The sequence below is a fragment of the Labrus mixtus genome, chromosome 6, assembly GCF_963584025.1.
Source record: "Labrus mixtus chromosome 6, fLabMix1.1, whole genome shotgun sequence".
Lineage (NCBI taxonomy): Eukaryota > Metazoa > Chordata > Actinopteri > Labriformes > Labridae > Labrus > Labrus mixtus.
The window spans coordinates 26,208,055-26,235,926 of NC_083617.1; the positions used below are offsets into that span (position 1 = coordinate 26,208,055).

The 27,872-nt window shown below is 41.7% G+C and overlaps 1 protein-coding gene across 1 annotated transcript in view; it reads left to right on the forward strand.

Moving 5' to 3' along the window:
* Positions 1 to 27,872, forward strand: part of LOC132975873 (adhesion G protein-coupled receptor A3) — a 198,574-nt gene that overhangs the window by 35,194 nt on the left and 135,508 nt on the right. The window contains exons 3-7 of the mRNA XM_061040715.1: positions 3,119 to 3,190; positions 5,635 to 5,706; positions 5,866 to 5,937; positions 6,323 to 6,486; positions 20,101 to 20,314. Of these exons, the coding sequence (XP_060896698.1) occupies positions 3,119 to 3,190; positions 5,635 to 5,706; positions 5,866 to 5,937; positions 6,323 to 6,486; positions 20,101 to 20,314 (594 nt within the window). The remainder of the gene's footprint in view (positions 1 to 3,118; positions 3,191 to 5,634; positions 5,707 to 5,865; positions 5,938 to 6,322; positions 6,487 to 20,100; positions 20,315 to 27,872) is intronic.

Genomic DNA, 27,872 nt, shown 5'->3' on the forward strand with positions numbered 1-27,872 from the left:
TTGAACTGAGGATATTTTGCCTTAACTTTTATTAAACGCACAGTTTGTAAAATCCGCCACCAGGAGGCTCTCAATCAAAACAATAAAAAAATATGACGTTGAGGCTAGCGGGGAATCATGGGAGTTCTCTTTGCTACTCCCTCCCTCCCCCCGGTGAAACAGACCTGTAGAAGAGGATATGTTCATGTATCCGAGTATAATTTACATGACGTTTTTATCACAGCAGCTCATTGCACGGCAACTTTCAGTAGAAGCTCACGCTTCGTTATGCAGCAGTCTATGACGTAACATCCTGTGTTTCCACGGCAACGGTAAACATTTTGTGTCTGTCATATGGCGGCCCCATCATGGCGGCTGCCGCGAGGACACGCCCCGTTGCAACTATAAAATTATGGATTTCTCTGGCTTTGATAACTGTTGGAAATATTTGAGGTAATTTAAGTTCTCAACAAAAAAAAATATAATATAGGCTTAGTCCATTTTTTAAATTAATTCTACATACTATACCTTTAACAAAACAGAATACCGCTGTTTTCTTTGCACAGATGAATTTGACATATCGTTGTAGAAAAGCAGTATAAAAAGAGACACATGCCAGCCTCTGCCAGAGCCTCTTCTTCTTAACAGCTTTTATCCCTCATTATTTAAAAATTATGCATTTAAAGAAATCAGTGATTTATTATTTAGAGTATGAACCTTGTGGGGGGTGCTGGTTTTATTAATTTGACTCCTCAATTCAAGACAGCCAGTGAGCAGCGGAGCTGGGCGGTGCACCTCTAGGCGTCTTGCATGAGTGCAGTGAGTTTGCACAGTCAGAAACACTTCCAGTGGAGTTGGTCTGGATCCTCACTTAGACCAATTGTAAACTCTGTCTGTAGAAAAAAAGCTGGATTCATGATTCAAAGTCTGTTTTTGAATGAGTACATACTCCAGGATCTACTCCAGTTATCTGTGAGGCTGGCTGAATTTCTTGCTGCTCGATCTGGCATCCTACTGAGTTAAAGAGCTAGCCTTAGCAGGGAGTGACTGCATAGCCAAAAAAAAAAAAAGTTTTTTGGGAGATAAGAATCTCGATTTCATAAATCTATTTTTCCCCACCTCTAACAATCACACACACTTACACTCTCAAACTGCAGATGCTCTTTTACCACTTTACTTCTGTTACGGCTGAAGAGCTGCTGTGGAGTCCAAATAGGTCAAAGTATGTCATAACCATGAAGTGAACAATTAAGAAAAGAAACAGAATATTTGCCTCGGATTGGAGACATTTTGTTGCTACACTCGTTTTCTGTACGTGTAACTAATGCTTCAAGCTCACCAAATCACCATCAGTTTCTGGAAAACAACCACAGTAGAGCCTTTCATACACTTCATCTATCGAGTAGTGTTGACCTGGACAACCACGCCCCTTATCTCTGGAAATCTGCATCACTGGTGGACTATTACAAGTCTTTCCTCCTGTGCTGTTTGTGGCGTGGTGAGGTATTTATTCTGTTGTTGAGGAAAAGGGGAACAGTTTGTTAGCACACTGTCCAAAGTTTAAGATGAAGAGAGTTCTGGGATTACTTTCATTTTCACTTTGGGACATAAGTGGCTGTGATAGGCTCCATGTATTCCCAAGGATCTGATTTAGTTTGACTGACTTGTCTGGCAGTTGACTTGCCAGCTCAGTGTTTAAGCTCCCGTCTGAAAAAAGGTTCAACCCTTTTTCTCATGCTCATCACACTGGACAAACAGTCCAGGGTTCACGGAAACCAGGGACACAATTTCAGGAAGTTTTCTTTGGCTCCACACAGAAAACCCTATAGAGGAGATTTTTCTGAGATTCATTTTTAGTAGCGTTGGAGGGTTTGGGTTGGGGGAAGGGGCCGGACAAGGAGTGTCTGGGTGAAGCCACAACATGTGTGTATTTGCCTCTTGGCTGGATGTGGTCTTGGTCTAACTGTAGGCAAGCAGGAAATGGTCTGCTGTCCAGCTTACAGGTGCAAGATGACTCATTACGACATATCCTCGTTATTTCACAATTAGACATTTATGATAAAGTTAAATGAATGAAACCTTTATTGCCTCTAGGGGATTTTGTCTTTCACCAAGAGCATAAAACCACAATACAAACAAACATACAGGACAGCACATACAAACACATTAAAGCATTACATGATTAAAAGAGGGATTTCAGAGCAAGTTAAATAAAGTGTAGAGAACCAAGTTAATGCTGTATGATCAGAGCTTATTAAGCAGCTGAATGCTGCCTGGTACAAAGGACGTGACGCCTCTTTAAGTCCTCCTCCCAGTCTCTCTGTACCTGCACCCTGAAGTCAAGAGTTCATACCTCGACAAAATAAACACAGTTGTGTGTTTTGTAATTTTTTTGTTTTTTTGAGTTTGGCTCAGAGAGGGAGAGAGGAGGAACAGAGTGAATTGAGAAATAGGTGAACTGGCAGATGCATATAATGTTATTTTAATGCAACATAAACTATATCGAAATTTACGATGTTTGTGGCTAAGTTGATAGAGTTGGTCATCTCTTCATCTGAAGGTTGGGGGTTCAATCCCCAGCTCCTGCGGCAACATGTCCGATGTGTCCTTGGGCAAAGACACTTAACCCCAAGTTGCTCCTGCTGCTTCGTCAGCGAAACGTTGCAGCCTCTACCATCAGTGTGTGAATGTGTAGGTGTGACCTGCAGTGAAAAAACACATATCGCCCAGCCTTACTAGAGAATCATTACTCTGAACTGCACTCTGTGTAAACATTATAAAGATGCTCATGCATGATCCAAATGAAGTGTTTCCATGGAACTTTATGTTTTACAGCAAGTTCGGTCATGTCGAAATGAATGCCTAAACACCACTACATGTAGATGGATGGATGAGTAGATGGATGGATTGACAGACGGGTGGATGGATGGATAAATGGATGGATGGATGGATAGATGATAGAAAAATGGATGGATGGATAAATGGATGGATGGATGGATAGATAGATGATGGATAAATGGATGGATAGATGGATAGATGATGGATAGATACATGGATAGATGGATGGATGGTTGGGTATATATACAGTAGATAAGAGAACGTTCTATCCTAACTCTCTCTCTCTCTCTTTCTTCTCCAGGGACCTGAGGAATAATTTGATAAGTACAGTGGAGCCCGGGGCCTTCCGTGGTCTGCTGGCTCTGAGGAGACTGTGAGTATGATGAAGCCTTATAATAGCCTTCTCTGGGGGAAAATGGGGACAAGTGGTCTGGTTTTGGATACATCGGGAGGGAGTGTCTCAGTAATGAGAGAAGAGAGGGCTGAAACGTTTAACTGAGGCAAAAGTGCAGAAACGATTACTTGTCTTGTCTAAACTGCCATGGTGCAGGCGGTGATGATGGAAGGCTTTTTTCAAGTGACATTAATAAAGACACATTCACGAGTGCGAGCAGCCACATTGACCACACTCTGCAGGATTTGGGGGGTTTTCATGTTTGCCAGAGGGCACATCAGTGGGAGGTGTTGAGGAAAGGGAAACTATATGTCATACACTTTCTGCACTCAGGGTTTAGAGCAACTGATCTTCTGCCAGGCAGTGTGTGAAAGCAAGACTGTTTAACCTTTGCCAAGGCAAGCTCCTCACATTTCCCAACTTTCTAAATTCAGACCTTACAAATTAGCGAACATGACCGTGTTTTAATCCTGTTTCTCATTTGGGTAAGCCATTAAGTACATAAACTGATGCAACAATCTCAGTTTTTCAAATCTTAACTCTTTTTGAGTCTGCATAATAAAGGTGGGAACTTCTAAAGCTTATGTCAGACTGCTGTTTTACAGGTTTGCAAATTGTTTCAATGTGTAAATCTGATGAGTTATTCTTCATCCACTTCTTAATGACATTTTAGACACACCTTACATTCCTATTCAACCATCACCTAATATAACCATTTGATTGTCGACAAAATCGGAAAGGTCATAGAGTCTAGCTCTCTAACTCTTAAATTAAGTTGCACTTTTGCAACTTAGGGCGCACTCACACTAGGCAAAGTTGTCCCATACCGTGCTTAAGCAAGATTGCCCTTATGAGCCCTTATACCAAGTGTCAATGGAAGCCCAGGGCGAAGTTTTAGACTAGAAACAAGAGACCAATCAGTAACTTTCGACACCTAGAACATTTTGTAATCTATATTGAAATTGTAGATTAAACATTTTACTCACTTTCTACATAATATTTACCGTGTTCTTTTAAAATGTTCATACACATCTTAACCAATTTTTATTCCAAAAATCTTCTAAAGTTAAGGTCTGTCCTCCCACTGGGGAATGGTGGGGTGTTGACCTTGCACCCTCTTTTACCCACCTGACATAAGTTACACACCCATATTTAAGAAGCTGAGGGACAGTGATGCAATAATACAACTGCTACACAAAAAAGGATATGATCATATTTAGCCTGTAGCTTAGGATTGCTTGAATTTTTTTTCAATACTAAGTTGAGTAAAAAAAAGTTTACATGAAAAATGCAGCAGGTCAAAAATCTGGTTTCAATGGTTCCCACATCCCTGGGGGGATTTCTGGTCATTTCCCAGGATCAGTTATATATTTACCTTCCTCTTCAGATAGAGTAGAGAGGGCTGAGCTAAAGAAGCCTTCAGGCTTTCTGTCATTACAGATCATTTTAAACTAAACTAAACAAAGTCTGTCTGTAAGGGCAAACCTCTCTAAATGCATTGAATTAGGAAAGGGTTTGTTTTTTGTTCTGCTCTCTCCTCTGTTCTCACCTTGTGATAGATGGTGGGCTGGTTCTTCTTTTACAAAATGTTAGGGAGTTGAATATTTCCAATAGGCGGTTCATCTCCATGGCTACAGCATGCAGTAAAAGGACAACCTTTAAAATTGTCTTTAACACTTATTTGACATTTAAACATTCAAAAAGCAACATTTACTATTTAAAAAAAAAAAAAAAAAAAAGTTTTGTTTTTCTTTGCTTTTGTGACCTCTTCTTCTCGACCCTGCTGTTTTTCTACATTCAGGCTGCAGAGTGAGTGACTGCAGCCTGATAGTTAGTGGGTTCTGTGTTGGCAGGGAAGCAGGCGGTGAGTTAACCGTGCTGATTCGGGGCACGTGTGCGCCAAGCTCGGGGAGCAGCAGAGTGCTAATTTAAGTGCTCCCCAACTGGTGATTACTCGAGTGCTCTGCTTATTTTCCCACAGCTGCTCCAGTAAAGCAGCTCTTTAATTACAGAGAGCGAGGGCACAGAGCCACGGACGCGACAGCGCTCAGACGCTCACATACAGAAGCCCACTGCATTTACATGTGTGTGTATGTTTAGTGTGTGTGTGTATGTTTAGTGTGTGTGTGTGTGTGTGCCAGCTATGGTTGCATGCTGAGGAAAAGGTTAAAATAAAGGTCAGGACAGATATTTCAGGGTGTTGAATAGATGAATGAACATGATAGTGGTTATTAACACAGCTGTGACAACTTTTTAGGTTCAGAAGAAAAGCATGCATTAAAGCAGACACGAACACAGACACATATAGTTCTGCAGATGAATCATTTTTAAACTTCGGCCTCTTCTTCTCACTAAAATATCAGATGTTATAACTATACATAGTGATGAATGTTCTTCTCTTTACCTTTTTTCTGTCCTTACAGGGACCTGTCCAACAACAGGATCGGCTGCCTCTCCCCTGAAATGTTTCTTGATCTGGTCAACCTCTCCAAATTGTGAGTTACCCATAAATTGAAGCCATGCATAACACTGCTTTGTCCTCGATTTGCATCGTTTGTAATGCATGGTCTTTAATATGGAAACAGCATGACACAGCTGTGTGCCTTTACAACGTTTAAGGTTGACCTGTTTTTTATTTTTATTTTACAAAACAGGAATTTATCTGGAAACATCTTCTCCACTCTGACTGTGGGACTCTTCACACACCTCGTGGCTCTCAGAGTGCTGTAAGGCAAACACACTAACATGTCATGTTCATTGTGTGGTTATAAGTCATTGCTGAAATACATATTTGTCCAGAGTAATTTTGAAGGCCAAGCTGATGAGCTGTAGGCTGACTCGTTGCAGATATTTACCTTGTTCTAGCTGGAAAAGCTAAGATCCTCTGTATCACCCAGGCTGAGCAAAAAACCTGGCACGTGTTTAAAATATCTGCCAAATAACCGGCACACTAGATTTGAATGATAAACTTCTTAATTGTCTTGGCCCTTGATGTTTTTGTTCTGACATGTCAGATGTCTTCTGGGTGAATGAAGTTAAAGACTGGCTGCTTAACTCTCAGTGATATCCTTAAGCACAAAGGTTTTAACCGTTCACTGGTTTTCCCATCAGGCACTTCAGCACTGAGACTCTGTTCTGTGACTGTCAGCTTAAGTGGCTTCTCCTCTGGGCTCGGAGCAATTCTGTGAGGATCAGCAACGACACGGCGTGCATGTTCCCCACCCACCTTCATGGACTGGAGTTTCGTAACCTACGTGAACAGCAGCTCAGATGTGGTAAGGACCTACATTATTGTTTGGCTTTAAAAAAAGAAAAGTGGGTCTGTGATATTTTTTAACCCTTTATATTAATGTTATTATAAGAAAAAATACAAGGGTTAGGCCCAGGGAATTTAAAAAAGTGACCTTAAATCCATAAACAAAGCAGGTTAAGTGGTATGATTTTCTTTGTGTACAAAATGTATAAATAAACATGAAGCCACAATAGTTAAGATTTCTGCATTTAAATGTGTTTCATTGCTTTACATGGCTTGCACATGAGCCAGGTATCAATAACAGCAGAGTAAGGGCGCAGTCAAGCTAGGCAATCCGTACCGTGCCTAAACACGCTTCACCCCTAAAGTCCAGTTTGTTTGACCAGTGTGAGTGCTCAGATCCCTGCCCTAGCTCGGTACACTTCCTTGGCCTTGGCACGTTTGGAAGAGGTGTGCTTCGGCACGGTACAGTTCATGTATGAGCACAAGCACAGGTAGACAACGTGGACAGCCTTCATTATCGAGAAGTCCCAGAGTGTTCTGTCTGTATCTGATTAAAATGACTCAAAATAAGACACAAAGTCAGTAAAGTAGCGTTCATGTTCTCTGTGTTGTTCTCCGATGTGCGGACGAGGACCCGACTGCGTGTCACTTTTATTTATTTTTTATTTTCGAGTCCGTCTGTCTTGTAAACTAAGCACGCTTCATGATCACGTTCAGCGGTGCTTGTGTTGTACTACAACGTTATGAACAAGAGGTAATCATGCTCAGGCCCGGTTAGTCCTTGAGCAGTGTGAGTGCAGGCCAGCGGGGGAATGGGGAGGGGGGGACAATTGGAGTGGGGACAATTGTACTTCAGCACAGTACGGGACAACTTTGTCTACTGTGAGTGCGCCCTAAGTCATTGCACTATTAGTAAAGCAACAAAGCTCTAATGATGAGCGTTTGATACACAGAGATGCTTCCAGCAGGTAGACCAATCCTTTCTTGTCACTAACACTCTCTAATAAATCTGAAGAATTACATAGAAGTGAAATTTTTTTCTTTTCATACCAAGTACAAAACAATGATTACTGTAGTTTTCCTTTTAGAGAGATATTAGTCATATCCTGATGCAGACAGAATATTGTAGCATGAAAAGTGACATCCATTCATACTCCCCAAATAATGCTCCTCATAATTAGCACTTTTGTTAATTAGCTAATTAATTGACTCCACCTGGCGTCCCAGGTGTAATCTAGTCCTTGAGAAAAGGGACAGAATGAAAACCAGCAGGTCTCTGAGTTCTGAAATCTGCTCTCGCTCTCTCTCTCTCTCTCTCTCCCCAGCATTTCAGTGTTGTGCCTGATGAGTTACTTTGATTTTTGCACATGCATCAGTTGAAAATATATGAGCCTGCTGTCATAAGTGATGTGATAACAAACTAATTTTAAAAAGGATGAGAGGATGCAGAGTGAATCATGACATTTGCAATCTAAACCTAGGTTGTTTGATTCTGTTTGGCGTCTTATTTTCTGGTACTTTAAAACATGTTAGAGTGACTTGATGTTGTTTGTTGAGAATGAAAAAAGAATGAAAAACAGAGTCATGCAGGTTGCCATGTGGTGAACACTGTAGCTTCAGTGTTTATCCAGCTCTGCATCGGTCTGTAAACCTTTCTGTGTTCTAACCTCTCTCCATTTTTCAAAAGCATCTCCAATATTGATCCTAGTTTGAGCACGTTTCTGCTCGTGGAGCTTATTAGAAACATGCAGAGGCTTTTTAGGTCGGGTACAATCACTTCTATCTGAACCACTTCTCTTGCCCGCTTCCATCGCTGCAACACCTGTTGACCTGATAACTGCTCTCATATCTGGCAAACCGAGGGGTGTCCAAAACGGCTGTGTGGGGGGTGCCTTAAAACCGCCTACCTTCTCTGGTCCAAACAAATCCAGAGCATTCAGGACCAGAATCTAAAGTTAGAAGGAGGACACACTGACTGCTGCATTGTTGTCAGAGAAGCCAGCACTTCAACATAGCATGTTTCTTTAATGTCTGATCATATAGTAAGGTCAGTTTATCATTTAATTCAGTAGATGTGTTAAATATTGGGCCTTTAATGGAGGGTTAGAGAAAGCTCAAAATATGGGGTTAATCATGATTGGGGTACTGGCAACCCTCATGTAATATTTACCTTTAATAAACTGGCCTGTGTCTCAATGCGTGGGTCACATGTCCCCTATCTTTAGAGAAAATAAGTTTGGTGAAGGATCCACACAGTTCCAGAAACAAGAAAAGCAATGAAATCACTTCTATTCGATCTCGTTTGAAGACGGCTGGTAGCTGTGTTTCAAGCCTTAAAGCCAGAGATAATGGCTTCTTGATATGAACATTTTTCAGAGCTCTGACAAAAAACACATCTATGAGATAAGGGAATGCCTCCAGAGACTTCTCATCTGCAAGACACAGCTTAATTTCTCTAGCATTGTAATTTCAAGTGGTTAGCACAATGAGAACATGATTAAGTAGATGTATTGTGATAATAGGTTCCCCTCTCCACTGTTATCTCTCTACCTGCAGTGAACTGTTCGACAAGTCTAATATTAGACGATGATTTAGTGCTAAATTGCCAGAGAGAAAGCCCCAGGCAAAAACTGTCTCATAAAGCAGTCTTAGCGCCGTCTCGGCCCCATTATGTGCCAGCCCTGTTTTGGGCAGCAGCGACTTTAAAGACACAGGAGGGAGTTTGTGCTGCAGATGTTTTCTGGTTCAAGTCCACAGATCAACTGAAAAAAATCAATTGGCTGTTCTCTTTTCTGCCTTTCAATATGAAGTCAGAGATTTTTCAATAAAGCGTACATCACATTAGCTGGCAGTCTTTATAAGTGGCTCAGTTGTAGCTGCGTTTAGTTTAACTGGAGAGTTTCCAGGTATGCTAAGCCTGAGTGTGCGTCAGGCAGTTGGTGGTAAAGATCGGGTGTGCTCAGCAAAACCTTCTCTATAATTACACTTTAAAGTAATGGGGGGTCCTTTATATAAAAAGTGCACAGGATGGTGTTTGCTTTCCCTGACCAGCAGCAGCCGAGCAGGAGAAGAAACACAGAATATTCAGAGAAAGAAGGAGAAAGAAATGCATAGTGACAACCTTCTATGAATATTTGTGGAATACTAATCGAGTTATTGGCAGGGTGGGGCACCTGAAAATGATTTAGTAGTTACAGTTACTTCTATCAAAAACTAACTGAGTTACTAACAGAGTTACTGCTTTATAAAAGTAACTATTTACTTGGGAAAGTTACTAGCGTTACTTTTTTCACCTCAATCATTTGCCTCATATTAGAGTTCACATTATTGTGTGTTGCTGTGGCAGAACGGTGCTGTGACAAGTTGTAAGTATTTTACTGATTAGATCTCTGAAGTCAACAGACTCAACAGTTGATATTATAGTTGTCGCCGTCATCATACCTGTGTATCAGTCTTTAGTCTGGCTTACAGATTGTGGAGCAGGCGGGTGTTTTAAATCAAGCCGGCTGTTTGTACAGAGCATTAGCTGCACCTGGGTCTCCGGTGTTTGCAGCACGAGGCTCTTCGACAGCTATAGTTTAGTAGCAGCGTGTTATTGTGTAGCTCGGTGCTTCATTCTTGTGAGATAAAGTTTTCCTTCTGGCACACAAACTCCAACTTACTGCGTTATTCTTGTGATTTAACTCGAGAAGGGAAAAATATTATCGTTTTTTTCAGAGACAGAAAGTTGACCGCTGAATGAACCCCTGTCTGTGTTTGTTTACTACGCACGACGTTAGTGTCATCTCGCCTGTCTGTTGTCGGCTGTTTCACATAAAGTAACGAGTGCTTTTAAACGTCAGTAACTGTAACGGCGTTATTCAAATATGGAAAGTAACTAATTCGTTACTAGTTACCAAATAGTAGTAGCGTTAGTCCCAACACTGTTGGTACATAGAATAGATACACGACTTGAGGCTGGGCTATGTTACAAAATATGATAGTTCTAATTTTTTCTGAAGTGATCCATATTCATATCTGTCTGTCGGGTTGGATTTCATAAAGTTGCCAGTTTGAGGACTGTCCTGTTAATGACTGAAGCCTGGATACACCAGATGGTTCAGCAGACTTAAGTATAGTTTCGTATCATGAACTAAAGTCGTTTATCACACAACTGTTTTTTTTGGTGATGAATCCTATCAGAGACGAATCACAGTTCATAAATAGTTCTCTTTTTAATGTAAAATCCTGGAAATATTTCACATTAAAATGCAAAGAAAGATACTCACAGCTTGTTGCAACAGCCTAAATTGTTGTTGTTTTTTTCTAAAAAAATTTGTTGACAACTAGGGTGACCAATCAGAATTTCTATTTGGACCCAGGCCACCGATGTGTCCCCCTGGATCCGCCCCTGCTGCCCAGCCAAAATAACTTTAACCAATCCAGCTCATCATGCTCACCGCTATGCATACAGCGGCGCTTATTATGCAGCATTAGCATGCAGCAGGGACACTACGTTTGCGCCTTGAATCAATTTTATCCAGATGTTGCCACACATGCCATCTTGAGCACATGAGCGTGTGTTAAGTTGACCATTACTATAACCTGAGAATTAAAGACAATGAACAGTTTACCGAGAGCAACAGAAGGAGCCTCTTTTTCCATCTGATATAGAAAATTCACTCTCTTCTCAGGTGACAGTATTGAAGTCAGATCATCCTACTATAATGCATGAGCTACGTCTCCTCATGCTGCGAATGACTCTATCTGGAGATGTGTAATTGTGATTTTATGATAATGTGTCATGGAGAGGAGACATGCTTCACAACTTCAGTCAGTAATGACTCCATAGGTCAATGTCCTCTCAGCAGATCTCTCTGTATCCGCTGTGAGTCTGCATCACATTTTGTTATCTTAATCTGATGTTTTTAAGGATAATTAAGGTGAATGACCCTCACTTCAAATATATGTATGAACCAGTTAAACAAAACATTTGCAAAGAATTATAGATGCGTTAAGGTCTCTAAATCAATCACATGCATTAACACGTTAAAGATCCAATCAGTAAGATATCTACTGAATGAAATGATAGTATACCTTACTACTTCACTATACAGTGTTTCCCCTACCATTGTATTGGGGGGTGGGGGGGGGGTTAAGTAGTTATGTTTTTTTTTAAGATTTATTTTTGGGCTTTTTGTGCCTTTATTGTATAGATATGATAGTGGATAGAGTCGGAAATCAGGGAAATAAGTCATTTAAGGATACCTTTCCGATAGAAAAGGACAGCTGTCATTAAAAGTAAGGCATGAACACCAAGATTCCTTCAAGTGTTTGTGTCTGCATGTCGGGTTGTCCCCACCCCCCCAACACTGTAAACCTAGGGGAAACACTGCTATATGATCAGACATTAAGGAAACATGCTATGTTGAAGTGCTGGCTTCTCTGACAACAATGCAGCAGCCAGTATGTTACACATTGCTCCTTTAATGTTGACACAGATACATAATCAGTAATAAAGCATTTTCACATTGGAAACCAATGTGACACAGACATTCAAACTATCTGAAAGCCAAACTGCTGCTAATGAGGTTAGCCTCTTTATAAATCAGGAATCCTTCAGCAGGTTTTTACTGTGAGACAAATTATTCTATAGGTCTGCTCCCCTTCAAATCAAGCAGATCTGTTGATTAAAACTACAAAATAAAGATAAGTATCCTGTCACAAGTCAAGATTTCTCTGAATCTATTTGGTAGAGACGACTTCAGGCGGGGCTTCTAGCTTGAGCTGCAGGAAGTGATGCTTACTCAGTTTTCAGGTTGGGATTTTATTACTGTAAATCAATTACCTGCAGAGGTCTCCTCTCCCCAAAACATTCCAACTCAGGGATCGAACAATTAAAATGATTTGACTTCAAATGGCAAAATAGTAGTTGGACAATGTTGCTGTTTGGCTGCTTTTGTGTCTGCTGCGTGATTGGCTGTTGAGTTAAGTGTTGTTTGCCACTTTATTATAAATATTTTTTACATGACCCTGTATTGTGATCACCCATCCTTTTGAACATACTGTTTTTAAAATCAGCTTGTATGACTGACTGAGACTAAAGACTAACACATGAATATAAGACTGTTGCAGCACGGTGTCTCTTGGCAGAGTGCATCAAAAAGAGTTTTTAAGCAGTACAAAGTACTGCTTAAAAACTCTTTCACTGACCGAATGTAGTAAAGACAAATCCAAAAGTACTTTCTTTCTTTTTTTTTTTCTTCTGAGAGACCGGTTACAGACAGGCAATCTCCCCCTGCCTCGCCTCCCGTCTCCCCTCGGTTGCTCTATCTCTCCGCTCTGTGCTGCGGTCCACAGGGGAATTGTATCTCATATGTGATAGAATCATCCTCCTCTTCTCCTTACATCTGGTTCACGCTGGGGATATTGCTCTGGAATGAGAAAATCATTGGTTAGTAGAGGAGTATGTGGGGTTTGTGTATGTGTGTGTGTGTTTGTGTGTGTGTGTGTGTGTGGGGGGGGGGGGGGTGAGGTGCAGAGACATTATATGAGATGCACTGTATGCATGATGTGACGGCGTCTAATGAGGACAAATGTGTCCCAGTCTGCAGCCAGTACAGTTTGTGTTTGTGCACACACACACACACAGAGTCCTGAGACGTCTGCAGCACAGACACTCTGGAGTTATTCTGTTTAATCCTAATTGTATGTGTTTTTCATTCACACAGAACAATCCAAAGCAATTACAGGATAATTCTGTGCAGTGCTCAGACAAAGAGCCATGAGTGGTATCCAGTGGCAGGCCAAGGAGCTGCTCCTTCCCGGCCCTGAAGCCTCCATTATGGGATTACAATGATAACGTCCTGGGCTCTCTGCTCTCGCCATGCTTGGAACTGTCTGCCTCTCCACAACACAACTCCACCTTACAATACTTTTGTAATAATTTATTCAGTTTGCAATTTTCAATTGGATGCAACATGGGGCTCTAACAGGCACACTGGTTAATGTTATTTGATGGTTGTTGTTTTCATATGGCTTCACTTTGTTAGGCAGCGTCATACAGCCGTGTTCACCGGCCAGGACTTTGTTAAGGCCATGCGGATGGGAAACTTCTCTGCACCTGATGCTAGCTTCTTGTTATCAAGAAAAATGATGAGCCAGGATGAAAATATCCCTCTTCCACACTCTCATACCGTCGAAAAAAATATTAATGTTTCTCCGCTGAGATTTTTCCCCTCCTTGTTTTTATGAAGACTTGTCACAGAAGATGCATCTGTTTCTCTCTGCAGCGGCTCCACTGTGATGGCTAGCAGATGTCTGCACCATACATTCCAGCAATGAGCCCTTGTCCTTATGCTGATACAGGTCGGGTACTGCCTGCAAATGAGGGGGAACGGAGCAGCACATGCAGCTTCCTGCTAGGATCAGGTGCTTCCTGTGCTGAGGTCAGGGCAGGCGTCTGTTTGGCTCATCTAGCCCTCTGCTTCTTTAACACTGCTGGGATGAGAGCTGCAGCACAAATATATCAAGTCTGTGCGCGTTTTTCACCGCATGAAAAGCCCCTGCGTTCTATAGCAGTATTTATTGCATGATGACATAGAAGTGCAATAACCCTTTATGGGCATCGTGTCATTAAATTAAATTTCACGTGCAAGCCCATGTCTACCATGCCTGCGGTGTGGCTCTAATAATTTAATGATAAAAAAATATCACGAAATATATCTCAACATAGTCTGTCATGTGGGTCTTTGAAGTTCAGTCACACATCTTTTAACATCAGATCCTTTGAGAAAGAGATAATGAACACAGGAGACACAGAGGAATCAGAAGAGAGGGTGAGGATGTCTGCTCGTTTTGTTTTCAAAGACGATTTTTTTATGGATCAAAATCTAAATAAAAAGTTGAACCTTTTACTGTTAAGGGAATAAACCCTCGAGCAGAGACTCATCCATCACTTATATCCATAGCCTTCATCGTTTTCATAAAGATTGTCTTCGGTGATAGAAATCGATCAAATCATGACATTTACAATAATAACTTTTAAAGGCTAACAGATGCACAGGATTGAGGAACCTGTCATCTGGCAGTGTGTGAATGGAAAAGTTAACTTAAGACATTTAAATTCCTTTCAGAAAACAATCTCATTCATTTGAATTAGAAAATTCAGCAGTCTCAGTCAATCAAAATCGAAACAGCTGGCCAATCAGAGCTCCTGTTGCCTCACTCTGGGTTAGAGCGTTAGCATGACTAGCATTATGAGCTAGCAATCTGATAAAGCCGCCCTACTTCAAACTTCCACAGTAGAACCATTTTCGAACACTCCTAAAAATCTATAGAAACCTTCAGCCAGGCTGCCGTAGGTAGAACATTTGATTGGTGGTGTTCACATTGTCAGCTCACCCAAACAATTCTGGAAGATTTCAGGAGCTTTGTGCATGTGGGAAAGCACTCTTCGAGTGAGGCCACAGTGACTGCAAGAGTCCCCTCCATGTTTACTCTACATGTTTGGTGCTGGAGAGAGCGTTTCTATTAGTAGCTGAAAATGTTCACATAATCATAATTGACACGAGAAAACAACTTCTGATAGTGATAAATATGTTTGGTTTTTGTTAAGGCTAAGTTTGAGGAAAGCCAATGATTTAAGAGGGGTGTGGTTTACTTTCATGATCACCAGAAATGCAGAACTATCATGATTTTATTCAGCAAGTGATTTCATATAAGATGCTTGTCCTTCACCCACCTATGATGAATATAGTGTTGGTGAGGACGAGTTGATGTCATCAGAGGGTGACCAAACTTCATTGGGTATTTGGACCCTGAACTGTGACACCCTAGTTGTCAGTTTTGGGTAGATTGTTGCCCGTCTCTTCTTGGCTTCATGCATGTCTTATCTCTCCTGCTCTAAAGCCAACAATTGGCTCCTTCGGCCGCCTCCTCCATCCTGCAAGCTGTTGTCTTCTACTCATTTCTTGTCACTCCAATAGCTGTGTGCATTCACCAAACAGACTGGGCAGGAAAACCTTTACAGCTGACCTTGATTGGGAATAGCTAGCTGTGCCTGCCATCCTGCTCCCCTGCAGTGTTTGATCCTTCTCTCCACTCCTTCCACCCTTGTTATAGGCACTACACTGTTAACAGCCACATCAGACCTGGAAGCAGTGCATGTTGGTAGAGCCATGCCTTGAACTTTCTTCATTAGAAAATTCTCTGGGACAGTAAACTCTCTCAAAAATGTGTTTGGCCTGAGACCGAAATTTGCTGCTTTGAACAAATCTCTCATATTCAAGGTGCATCATCATTTGTTCTACATACTGAAACACTCTGCTTTATTAAAACATACAAGCACACATGTCTTTATCCCTCGGCCCCTGCCTCTCTTCTCCTACACTCACTTATGAACACATAACCAATAATTGCATTTTTCTTGGGCAGAATCTGACGGGTGAAGGCAAGTGGCCACACTCTGATCCTTGGCTCAAAGCATTGTTTCAACAATATCAGCCTCAGCCAAGTCGACAGTCAATGGCTCCCATGCTGTGTGTTACCCGCTGGAGATAACAAAGCCTCAGCGACTGTTTCTGAGGACTATCACAGAGTGTTGACACTCCTAACAGGGTCAGCTGGAGTAATTACACAGATATGTCATCATAGAAACAAATCCAATATTAGGGACACATTTTTAATGTTTCTCTGGAAAGCACAGATCTTTTGATTTTGAATAACTTGTGTGACAAATTGAGGGCAAAGCTCTGCATGAGTTAATATTCCTGATTGTTTTGTTGGATGCCAGAAATATTGGTGTTATTGCTATTATTATCTGCTCAAGGAAAATGTGGAAGCCACTTGAAACCCAATCAATAACACCCTTCCAAGTATGTGGCATGGAGGCTACATAAAAGTAAGCATCATAAGAATCTAGTTCTAAATCATTTCAAGCTCCTGCGAGGAGTTCATAGGTTATTATGAAACAGAATTTAATTAATACTATAAGTTTTGCCTCTATAAGACTTTTAAAACCAGACCATCAACATGAAATGTTTCATACAGATATATTTTTGTTGCTCGTCACTGCTGGGGTAGGTGTCAGATGAAGTAATAAACAATGTATCGTCAAAACTGGCTTTTCATTTTGAGAGATTTATTTTTCTGTTTAAATACACTGGACATTTGAATGAACTTGCAAAGATCAGCAAAGAAATAGGATCTATCGCATAATCTACATAAATTGAAAGATCCTTGCAGTAAAATTAAGTCCCTGTAAACTTTTTCTGAAATTGGGTTTAGATTGAGGGCTGCATGGTGCACTGGTTGCAAGGCCACAGCTGGACTGTTGTTTGGAGTTTGCATGTTCTCCATGTGCATACGTGCTCTGGCTTCCTCCCACAGTCCAAATACATGCTAGTTGGAGTAATTGTTGGCTCTGAATTGCCCTGTAGGTGTGAGTGTGACGTGTTATTTCTCCATATGTCAGTCCCATTAATTGCACTGAAAGTCCAGGGCGTAACCTGCCTTTCCCCCAGTGACAGCCAGGAAATGCCCCATGCAACCCCGAACTGTATAAGCAGCTTCTAAGGATGGGGGGAGGGTTTGCATAGGAGTTTATGCCGAGGTTTTTTCATTCCTATTTCTGAAAGGCCTTCATTCAACATTGCATTCATCACCTGGGGTGAAAATAGGTGCTATATAGTGCTAAATGCTAAATATGATGACCATAAAAAGCATTTTATAACTCATCATTCCATGGAAATTGAAACGCATACTTTTCTAAAGGAGTGAGCTTTCTCCTCTTATTTTGACTTGGATGACTCAAATATATAAAGCTGCATTACACTGATTGTGAAATACACGTTTTTGTGTTACAGCCAAAATTATGTCAATCAAAACGTGATTGACCACGCCTCCACTGTCTTGAAATGGTCAAAACAGTAAAATAAGCAATCTAAACAAGGTTGTGTTACATGTATGGATGTTATATACATTCTAATGTGGACTTACAGCTTTTTTGCATTTTTTCTATTTTAAGCGTTTTTCTAGGGGCTTAAAGTTGTGGCATGAACACATTCAGCCCCAACGCTTGACATGGTCCTTCCTCTATTTGTTTTCTTCAGAGCAATGTGTGCAGCAATAAAAGACTTTATGACCCATGTATGGAATTGCCTGTCAGCAGCAACATCCACAACTGATTGGAATACAAGCGGAGGAAAAGCGCTCGCTTACGCTGCTCTTTGGAGCATGTCCAAGGAAATGTCTTGTATGAACATAAACCCTCCAAAAGGAATTCCCAAAGTGGAACGGCATGCTGGCAAGACACCGCTCTAATCCTGGATAGAATAAAAGAAATGAGCATGCCCAGTACATGCTTGCCAACACTTAAACATCTCCAAGGGTTCATCATGATTACAGGCATGACATTATCTTCCATATCCTGTATCTGCAGTTTGATTAGATCAATCAGGTCTGGAGGGATTTTCGGTACGAATCAAGCCCTCCTCCAGCCTGGCACTGGAGTTAACACTCTCATCTAATCTCGTCCTTATCGTTGCCTTATTGTCTGAGAGAAAAAAAGGCTGGAGGACTGAGCGGCTGCTAGGTGAGTAATCCTATCACTGCTGCCCCCATTGTGAACATGTAAAGAGTCAAGGAGAGTCCAGAGGAGCGCTCAAGGCTGCTCGCCGTTATCAGCTGCTGTTCATCTCACACAGCAACAGTAACAACATGTGGGCACGGCGGGGGAGGTGTGTGACCTTGGCAAAATGTGAATGTGTGTTTGTGTGTTAGCAATATTTTAATGGCACGTGTGTGTTTGTCTGCATGAAGGTGTGTTGGTGGTGGTGATTGCAGCGTTAATAGGAGTCTTTTTAAAATTCATGTTTATTCTGGAAGTAATTATTATTTCCTGATTTATTACTGTTGCAATAATTGGGTGCTAATTCAATGTGTGTTGCAATGTATTTTATTTCTATATAGGCTTTATATCATTCTCAACACCAATGAGAAAGGTCAATTGACAGGCGGATTAGTGGGACATTGTCAGGACATTTGGGCGTTGTACTGGACGCCATGAGCCTGAAGGCAACGCTTTCAAACTTACCAGTCGATCTACTTTCCAAACCTTACCTATGATCATGAGCTTTGCGTAGTGACTGAAAGAATAAGATCACAGATAGTGGCCAAAATGAGTTTTCTGAGGAAGGTGGCTGGTCTCAGCCTTAGAGAGAGGGTAAGGAGCTCAGACGGCCGGAGGGAGCTCAGAGTAGAGCCGCTACTACTCTACTTCGAAAAGGATCCAGTAGAGGAGATGCTGGGGTAGACTGAGAGTTTGAGAGATTGTATATCCCATCTGGCCTAGGAACCTATGGGAATCCCCCAGGAGGGGTTGGGAAGACTTGCTGGGAAGAGGGATGTCTGGGTTGACTTACTTAGCCTGCTGCCACCATGACCTGACCCTGGATAAGCGGAAGAAAATGAATGAATGGATGGATGGATGGATGGATGGATGGATGGAAGAAGCTTAATCATGGATACTAGAGACCAAATATCATGACTTTTTTTTAGGATTAATGGCATTTATGAGGATATAAAAAAGGTCAAGCTCAAGTAATAGAGCAGGAACCTCATACACAGAGGCAAAGTCCTCAATGCTATGGTCTCTGGTTTAAGTCCATTAATAAAATACTGAACAACAAATACTGAAAAAAGGAAAGATTAGAAATTTGTAGAACCCTGGATCAAGCAGTTTTATGTACAAAAGATCTGTTTGCTCTGAACCGGATAGAGCGTCAGAAGTGGTAGCTCCCTGCAGCCCCATTAACCTAGCTTGTTTCCAGGGGTTCTGCTTGATTTTTGGTCAGATTTCTGTCAGTATTTGTTGCTATAGGGTTTCAATAAGAGCCAAGTTATCCAAAGAGGTCCCATCCTATTATCTACTGAAAATAAATAGGAAGAGAAAGTAAGATCGGTAAAAATCACTGAAAAAAGGGTGCTTCATTCATGCCAAATGTCCCATTGCTCTCTGTTGGAAAAACATGTCATGCAATCACATTAACGTAAAAAATTAATGTTTAGTCTTAAATATAAGCTCACTGACTTCTACAGAATGTGGGGCCGATTTATAAGCTTCCATGAAGGTGAAGCTGTGTATCAAAATCATAATCTATGAACCATCTCCTTGATTGCCAAAAAGAGTGTTTAAGATTAAAAAAGACATGTTGATGTCATCTGAACACAGATGGATTTGCTTTGATAATTAGACAAATTGAAACCTTGACTATTTTTCAACAATATTTATAACCAGTTGTTTTTTTACACAAAAGGAGGACTTTTGTCTAGTTATCTTGTCCTCACCCTCACAATGCTACGTTTCCTCTAAACATATATGGATTGCTTCTGCTGTTTGGAAAAGATGCTTTTAAGAGTCACTTCTTAATTAAGAGCTATTTTGCTTCTCTTGAAAGAGACATACATTATAGATCACTTGTATCTTACTCACATATATTCATGAGTCTTTTTTTCCGGCATCCTTGATGTTATCTTTAATGTTTTGTCTTTCAAACATGAATAAATGACCTCTTGTTCTCCTTGCGTTCTCCAGAAGGGGGAGGAAAAGGTTTTACCAGTTGACTTTCCTGTTTTATTCTCTCCTCATCTTCAGATGGACCTCTGGAGATGCCCCTCTTCCAGCTCATCCCCTCCCAGAGACAGCTGGTGTTTCGTGGAGACCGTCTCCCCCTGCAGTGCACCGCCTCCTACCTGGACCGCTCGGTGGAGCTGCGGTGGCGTCACAACGGCCACATCGTGACCACACAGGAGGAGCAGGGCGTCTACGTGGAGGAAACCCTGCTGCACGACTGCTGCCTGCTGACCAGGTACGTGCAGAGGAGGGAGGAGGAGGGAGGTAAAAGGAGGGAGGGGAGACAGATGGGGGAATGTGATCTGAGAGCTGATTAACTGCTAACTGGCCTTTTGCACCGAGACACGTGCACACAAGATGTCCACACAGGCAGGTAAAGTCAGAATTAACACAGAGAAAAGCTGCTGTATAAATAGTCTCCTCTTGGTACAGAGAAAAATATCAACAAAGATCAACAAATGATTCATTACTTGGTAGAAATCTGAACAAACATGTCCATCATGTCATTTGACTTAATAAAATTTTACAACTAATTTCTCTGTAAATTATGAGCAACTGAATCTGTATCATCAATCAATCATTATTTGTATAGCCCCAATTCATAAATTGTTTTATCTTGAGACGCTTTGCAAAGAGCAGGTAAAGACCTTACTCGCTGTTATTTTACAAAAGAAAAATGGGATAGGTGGATGATGGCATAAGACGCAGGAAGGATTCCTCCTTTGTATTCCTCGCGTTCCTGTTGTCCTCACTTCCTTGCCGCTGAGGTGGAGGTCGTGCAGGAATGAGGGCGGTGGTGGTTGTGTGGACGAAACAGTCCGATGGTGGGGGCTAGGCGTCAGGGACGTCGGGTGGTAGTAGCGCCTGATCACCTCGATGAAGGTAGGGGGAGCTCCAGCTAGCTTCTGCTGCCGGGACAAGGCCTCCTGGGCTTCTAAGACACTGACGCCAGCGACAAACAGAAGAGGGGGAGGAGGGGTCCATATCAGCAGGCATGTCTCCACCAACGATCCAACAACCTACTTCTCAAAATCACAGTAAATAAACACAAATTGCTCTAACCATTACGTTATAATGAATTAAACTCGAGGATGTGTCTGAAAGCACACACTACTCACTAGTTCACCATTTATGAGCATTATAATAGCATATATGCCGGACTGAAAAAGTTGTGTAACTAACCAAGCAATATATACCATCATGCATAGCGGTGCAAATGTAAGGTTACGCATAAAAATACATTTGTAACAATCGCATTAACTTTCCACATGCCAAAGCAGCATTGGACACGTAAAGATGTCCCCCCAAGGCGTGTCAGACCGGTTTTAAATGATAATAGAGTTAGCGTTACTTAGTACATTTACAAACATAGAACGCACATGTCCCAGCACACAGGCGCTCCGCTGTGTGTCTCACTGAGCCACGAGAGCTGAAGCGTTATCTTTTGTTATCACTGCCCTTGATAAGATCTGAGAGGACAGGACAGAATGGGCTTGGCAGCGTGCCGACACCTCGGAGCAATCTGCGGCTCATCTCCAGAGGTCGGCTGTCCGGCCGCTCCCCCAGCGCCGGCTGATCACATTCTTAAGACGAACAGATGCTGAATCATAATTGTGGTGGACTGGCAGCACGGTTTCACACATTTGTTTAATCAGAAAACGTTTGTGTTAGCCTTCGCCCCTCTTCCAGTCTTTGTTTCCTTGGTGTGTGCTTTTCTCTCTGTGTGTGTATTTGATACAATGCTGTAGCAGCATGGCTCAGATGCAGGAGCATGTTGCTGTTGATTACTTTAACTGCTGCCTGCTCTGACTCGGCCTCTCTAACATAAATATTGATGGAGTGCTGACAGGACTGTGTCAACAGGGCCACAAAGACTCTTGTTGTGCGCTTTATGTGGAAACAAGACTGCCAGCTACTTTTTCTGCTCCAGTCCGGGGGAATCTGCAGTGTTCCCTCGGCTGCAAACGCCACAAATAGTCAATATTTTTTCTTTTCATTATGCACCAGCTCACTGTTTGACATTCTCAGTGATCCCTGTGGTGGATGCACTGACTTGAATAATTGGATTACAGGCCGGAGAGATAACTTTCACAGAGGTCTCTGTGTCTCAGCAGAGATTTTTCTTGGCATAGTTTGTTTTTACGAGGTATTCATCACCAGAGGTCAAAACAATACAACACTCAGTCAGCTCTCATTGTGATCACCAGGGGAAGAGATGAAGGACTATAATCGCTTCCAAACTTTGGCATTACTTTGATACTTTAACTTACTTTTTAAACGCACAGTGTGTGTATTCCACCACCAGGGGGCTCTCAATCAAAACAATAACAAAAGATGACGTTGTGGCTGACGGGGAATCATGGGAGCGATTCTCTCTGCTACTTGCCTCCTGATACAGCAGTCTTTGATGTTCCAGTGTTTCTCTTCTAAACGTCCCTCATGTGACCCACACGAGCTTTGGGGAGAGAGAGCTTTCTGTTTTTATGCCCCCAAACTGTGGAACTCGCTGCCTCTGGACATCAGAACAGAAAGCTCTCTGGTTAGTTTTTAAACGCAAACTGAAGACCTGCCTTTTTAATCTGGCTTTTGATTAGGAGTTATTTTATTTAGTTTTATTTCATGTCAGTACTAAAATGTCAATTCTTTGTATTTGACATTCTTTGTGTTTTAATTCTGTTCTTTTGTGAAGCATTTTGGGCAATTTTTTTTATGTATGAAAGGTGCTATATAAATAAAGCTGAGTTGAGTTGAGTTTCCATAGCAACGATCAACATGTCATGTTTGCCATGGCGGCTCTGTCATGGCCGCCGCAATGAAAGACAAGGGGTGTTACAACTATAGAATGAAGGCTTTGATAACTGTTGGATACATTTGAGGTAATTTAAGTACTACATTCTACATTTTACACCTTTAAATGTCCCTGTACTCATTTCACCGACTAATATTAGTATGTAATTAATAAGTGTACCTGGATAGTTCTGAGAGAAGTGTTTGGCTCTGTTCCCGTAGGGTTAAAGTATTACCTGAAGACCTCTTGTAATTTGTAGTTATAGCAGTTTGATCTTATTCCTGAGCCAATCATGTTAGTAATTTAAAGCGTCTGGCAAAATTTTCTTTTGCAAAGTTTTTTTCCTTTTTTTTTTCTGCCACATTCTTGGTTGAGCATTACAGAGGATACATGGACCATTAGATGTTAGAGTTGAAACCGCGTTTGTGGAGCAAACAGTGGTGAAGCTATAGTCTGTCAGGGCCAAGGGGGGACATTCACAGGAGACCCCTCCAACTTGTGTTCATCACCATAAATGTTATAAATAATACGACACCAAGAAGATGAAGAACAATTAAATAACTGAATAACTTCAAGCCCAAATACCTTTACCTTGAATTGTACTATGTTGAAAAAGAGCTCACTTAAAGAACATCATAGAACAATAAAATGTTGTAATAGCTTCAAATGAATTAATTCACAGATGGATTACTCCTCTTCCTTTTGTTGACAAACTTATGTTTTCACGGGAATTATTCCTGCTATGCTTAGTAGAGAGAGAATGCTGTCTCCCTTAAGGAGGTTTCCTAATGTCATAGATAGATAGATACTTTATTGATCCCGAGGGAAATTCAAAGCATCCAGTAGCAGGTTACAAAGACGAACTTTGCAAACTTTGAAACTTTGAAAGTCATTGTGAACTTTGCACATTTAAAAGCCACTGCTGTGGCTTATAGTTTGTTAGCCCTCAGGGGCCCCTACTGGCCCGGGAGCCCCAAACCATTGCCTGCTTTGCCTGTTGACAAGCGGCACTTCTGGGTGAAAATTCAGTCAATGCTACAAAGGGAAAAGAAAAAGATAAAAAATTCAAATTCAACTCAAATCCACCAGAAGAGTGACTGAACTAAATGTAGTCTTTACTCTCTGACAATGTGGATCATTTAGCAGCTTAAGAGCCTGACGTTTCTCTCAGGAATTGGTGGGAAACCAACTCAGAGCTTAATAGACATTGATATTGGATTTGCAGTCATCATGTTGACAGAAACAGAAGTCAAAAGGAGTATTTTGTTTTACTCCATTTCTGATTCATTTGTAACTAAGACTCTGTGTGCTAATATACCAAAGCCCAAATACAAATGTTGTCAGGTGAATTATGATTTTAAATGTGAAGATAAGACTATTTCTCATTCTCTCAGAGCATCCCACCAAACTTTTATATCTGCCTTTAGCCACACATGCTGGAAGAAGCCAGATTCCCAGACATTAAAATATCTCCTATCAACGTCTTTCTCTTTGACACAAATCACGTTGCTGCTGTTGTTTTAAACAAAGTTATTTAACTGAAGATACAGTTTAGAGTTTTTTCCAGAAACTGACTGAGCAATTTAAGAACATCTGGGCTCACAGCCCAAACAGCTCTGCTGAAAAGCCTCAGAGAGTGACACTGATTTTCAAACATGAAACAGTTTCATTCTGTGTTTGTACCAGCTGTGATAACTGGACCTGATTCTTTGGGAAATAAAGAGATTTCTGTAGACATTTCAGCATGATGTAACGCTACAATCTGGTGAATAATGATGATGTAATTTAATGAACACTGAAGGAATTCTAATTTTAGAAACAAACTGGGATGAGCTTCACAGTTTGACACTTTATGGTCCTTTTTATACTGTTTTTTTTTATTGTTTGTTTTTCCATTTTATTGTGTTTAAGGAGAGGACTGTATACAAAAATGGACATAGTCTCAGTGACATCATCCATTGGTTTCTGAAGCAGAATTATGAAGCCCATTCAGGGCAGTCGCCATATTGGAAACGCTGTCTCAAATCAACTTTTAGTCAAATGGTAACAGACACAGACCTGGATCTGAGGGGGGTCTTAAGCCTCCTGACAAATACCCATCAGTCAGATTAGCCACACCCCTTATTATTATTATCATTTATTATTATTATTATCTTATCATTAATATCATCGAAACAGTCTAGTTATAAAATTCTCTCTCTGTAGAGTATGTGCCGATAAAGACATGAGCCATTCAGACCAAATTCTCTTTTTTAACCAGGCTGTGAACATGTTTATTTCTACTGATAAAATGGGCATTTTTGAAAGGGTGTGTATGTGTCTTAGGGTGCGGTCTCACTGGCCATCCGTGCGGCCGCGGACTCGCCTGTGGACTCGGCCGCGGGTCTATTTTATTTTTTAATTCATTTATTGCTGTGTCTGATTAAAATGGCTTAAAATAAGCTGCAAAGTCAGTAAAGTAGCTGTCATGCTCTCTGTTTTTCTCTGATGTGCAGACGCGGACTCAACTGCGTGTCTCTTTCTCTCTCTCTCTCTCTCTCTCTCTCTCTCGTCCGCCTGTTTTTAAACTGAGCTCGCTTCATAATAACATAAAGCGTGCATGTGTTGTATTACGATGTTATGTACAAGAGGTAATCGCACTTTTAGGCACGGTTAGTCCTGACCAGTATGACCGCGGGCTGTGATGGCCAGCGTGGGAATGGCCCAGCGGGGGGGCAATCCTGCTTGAGTACAGCATGGTACAGATGGCCAATGTGACCGCGCCTTTACGGGGCCTTTGCAGCCAGCCTCAAGTGGGTACTCAAGGAACTGCAAGTTTTTTGCATTTCCAAGGATCGTCTTCCTTTTTTCAACACCAGAGGTTGCCACTCGGTGTTAAGCCTGCACAGCACTTTAGTCAACTGAGGTGGTTTTTAAATGTGCTGAATAATTAAACCTTGACTTGGAATCTTCTGATTTTTGTAACCCTAAGCGGTTGGTATCTGAATGACTTTGTAGCATGGTAAAGGAAGCTGTTTCAAAACCATCATAGTAATGATGATAATATATATATATATATATATAAATTAAGATCCTACATGTTGTAGTTTTGTGTCAAGATCTGTAAGAGTGACAGACAGACATGAAGTGTCAACCAAAGGTTTTTCAGATTCAGATGTCCATTGTGAGTTGTGTTGTGTGAAGGCCTCCTTGTGCAGCTGAGCCTCCATGTTTCAGTGTGTTGTGCTGCTCCCATTCCCTCCACTGACCCAAAAAATAGTCCCCCTGAATTTTGGCTCTACTTTTCCAGCTCAGTGTCCCAAGTGAACATGATGAATTTCGCTCTGCTCCCATTCTGATTAGGGCCCTGCTCGCAATTACCCAGCGCTCTCCTCTTGTATACACAAATAATACAATTTTCTCCCCGAAGTGGAACCCTTTGGGGTCATGTTGCTCTTGGCACCCAAAAACGTCTCCCTGCTGTAGAAAACCTGCACGGAGGAGGGGATATCATTTCCATAGCTGATGAGAGTGTGAAGCCGAGCTCGATCCAACAAAAACAATCTGCTGCGTCTCGTCTGAACTTCACCCTCTGCCCTGAGACGTGTCTTAAATTGCAGCGTTGAGAGAGACGTGTGGGGAAAATGAACGTCCTGTGACTTCACCGCTCCAGCTCTCGTTAAGTCAAAGAGAAAAAAAAAGGAGGAATGCTTTGGCCTCTGACATGCCAGACGCTGTGACCGCTCGTTTAGCCGCTGTGGACAGAATATAAGTCATTACAGCCGTGTTGATGTCGTTCACCTTGGATAAATGTGCTCTGAGTCAGTCAGCCTCGCCCTGCTCGCCCCATCAGAGGGGAAACACTGAACACACAGGATTTAGCGCGTGGCTTAAAGCCCTCGCCTGGATTTGTTGCAGCACTGCGAGCGGAGAAGCCAAAGCCTCGTCAAGTGACCTCTTTGAAGGTGAACCCAAAATGTTTTGTGGCTATTTTCTCAGCTAAATTCAGCTTATCCTGCTTTAGGCAGCATCAGGCACACAGCCAGTGGAGGTGCTCACACATGATGTGACTGAAAGAGGCTGGACATTATGCAACACACTTTTTGTTTTTTAACATTTGTTTGGTAATATTGTACTTCTGTGTCTTCGACTTTCACACTGTGCTGCTGAGTCATTACAGCCTCTTATTTGCTGGCGCAGGTGGGCCGATAAGCTGATCCGTTTACATTTCTCACAGTGAGCAGCAGCAAAGAAGCTGCCCCCATGAGGCCCCGATGTGAGCCAGACTCCTGCTGAGTAATGGTGTCAAGCCAAACTCCCGGTATTAGCTATGCTAGCGGCAGCAGCGGGACCTGCCTGTGATTCATGTTTCATTAATCAAACATTTTAAAGCCCTGTAGCTCGGTGCAGCAGACACTTTGGATGAATCTTTCTTAATCCTCTCCATTTTTAATCAGGCTAATCTCGCACAAAATGAGAAACCTGCTTTGGAAATGTTTCTGAAGGAAAAAGGAAAATGTCTCTCCATGCTTCCTCCTTTGAGGCTCTCTGGGTGATCTCTCTAAATAGCTGTTTTTCAATGAAACTTTCTCCTCCTGCTTTAAAAAACACTTGAATGTTACCTTGTTGTACATGGAGGATTCATTTCAAAGCTTTGTGAGGAGGATTTTACTACTGATCAGAATCACTACTCAGGCAGAAGTTATCACTGATGCTTCTATGTAAAGCAGACATCAGGAAGACCTTCAGGAAGAAAATAGATTCTTTCAGTGTAGTCATGAAATTGGGAATATAAAGCACAGTTTGTTTTTAGGGGGGGGGGGGTCTCACGGTGGAAACACAATTTTAACTGTCTTCCTGCATGATGATTTCCATTGCATTCGGCAGAGTCTAAAAGCTGCACCATGTGGAGTTTGCAATTCAGCTACAGTAACTACCAGCAGTAATTGAGCTCTGATCAGCCTGTGGCAGCGTTGATAGTTGGGAAGTACAGATCAAAAGCGAGTCGCCCTTCCAACCTCTGCTG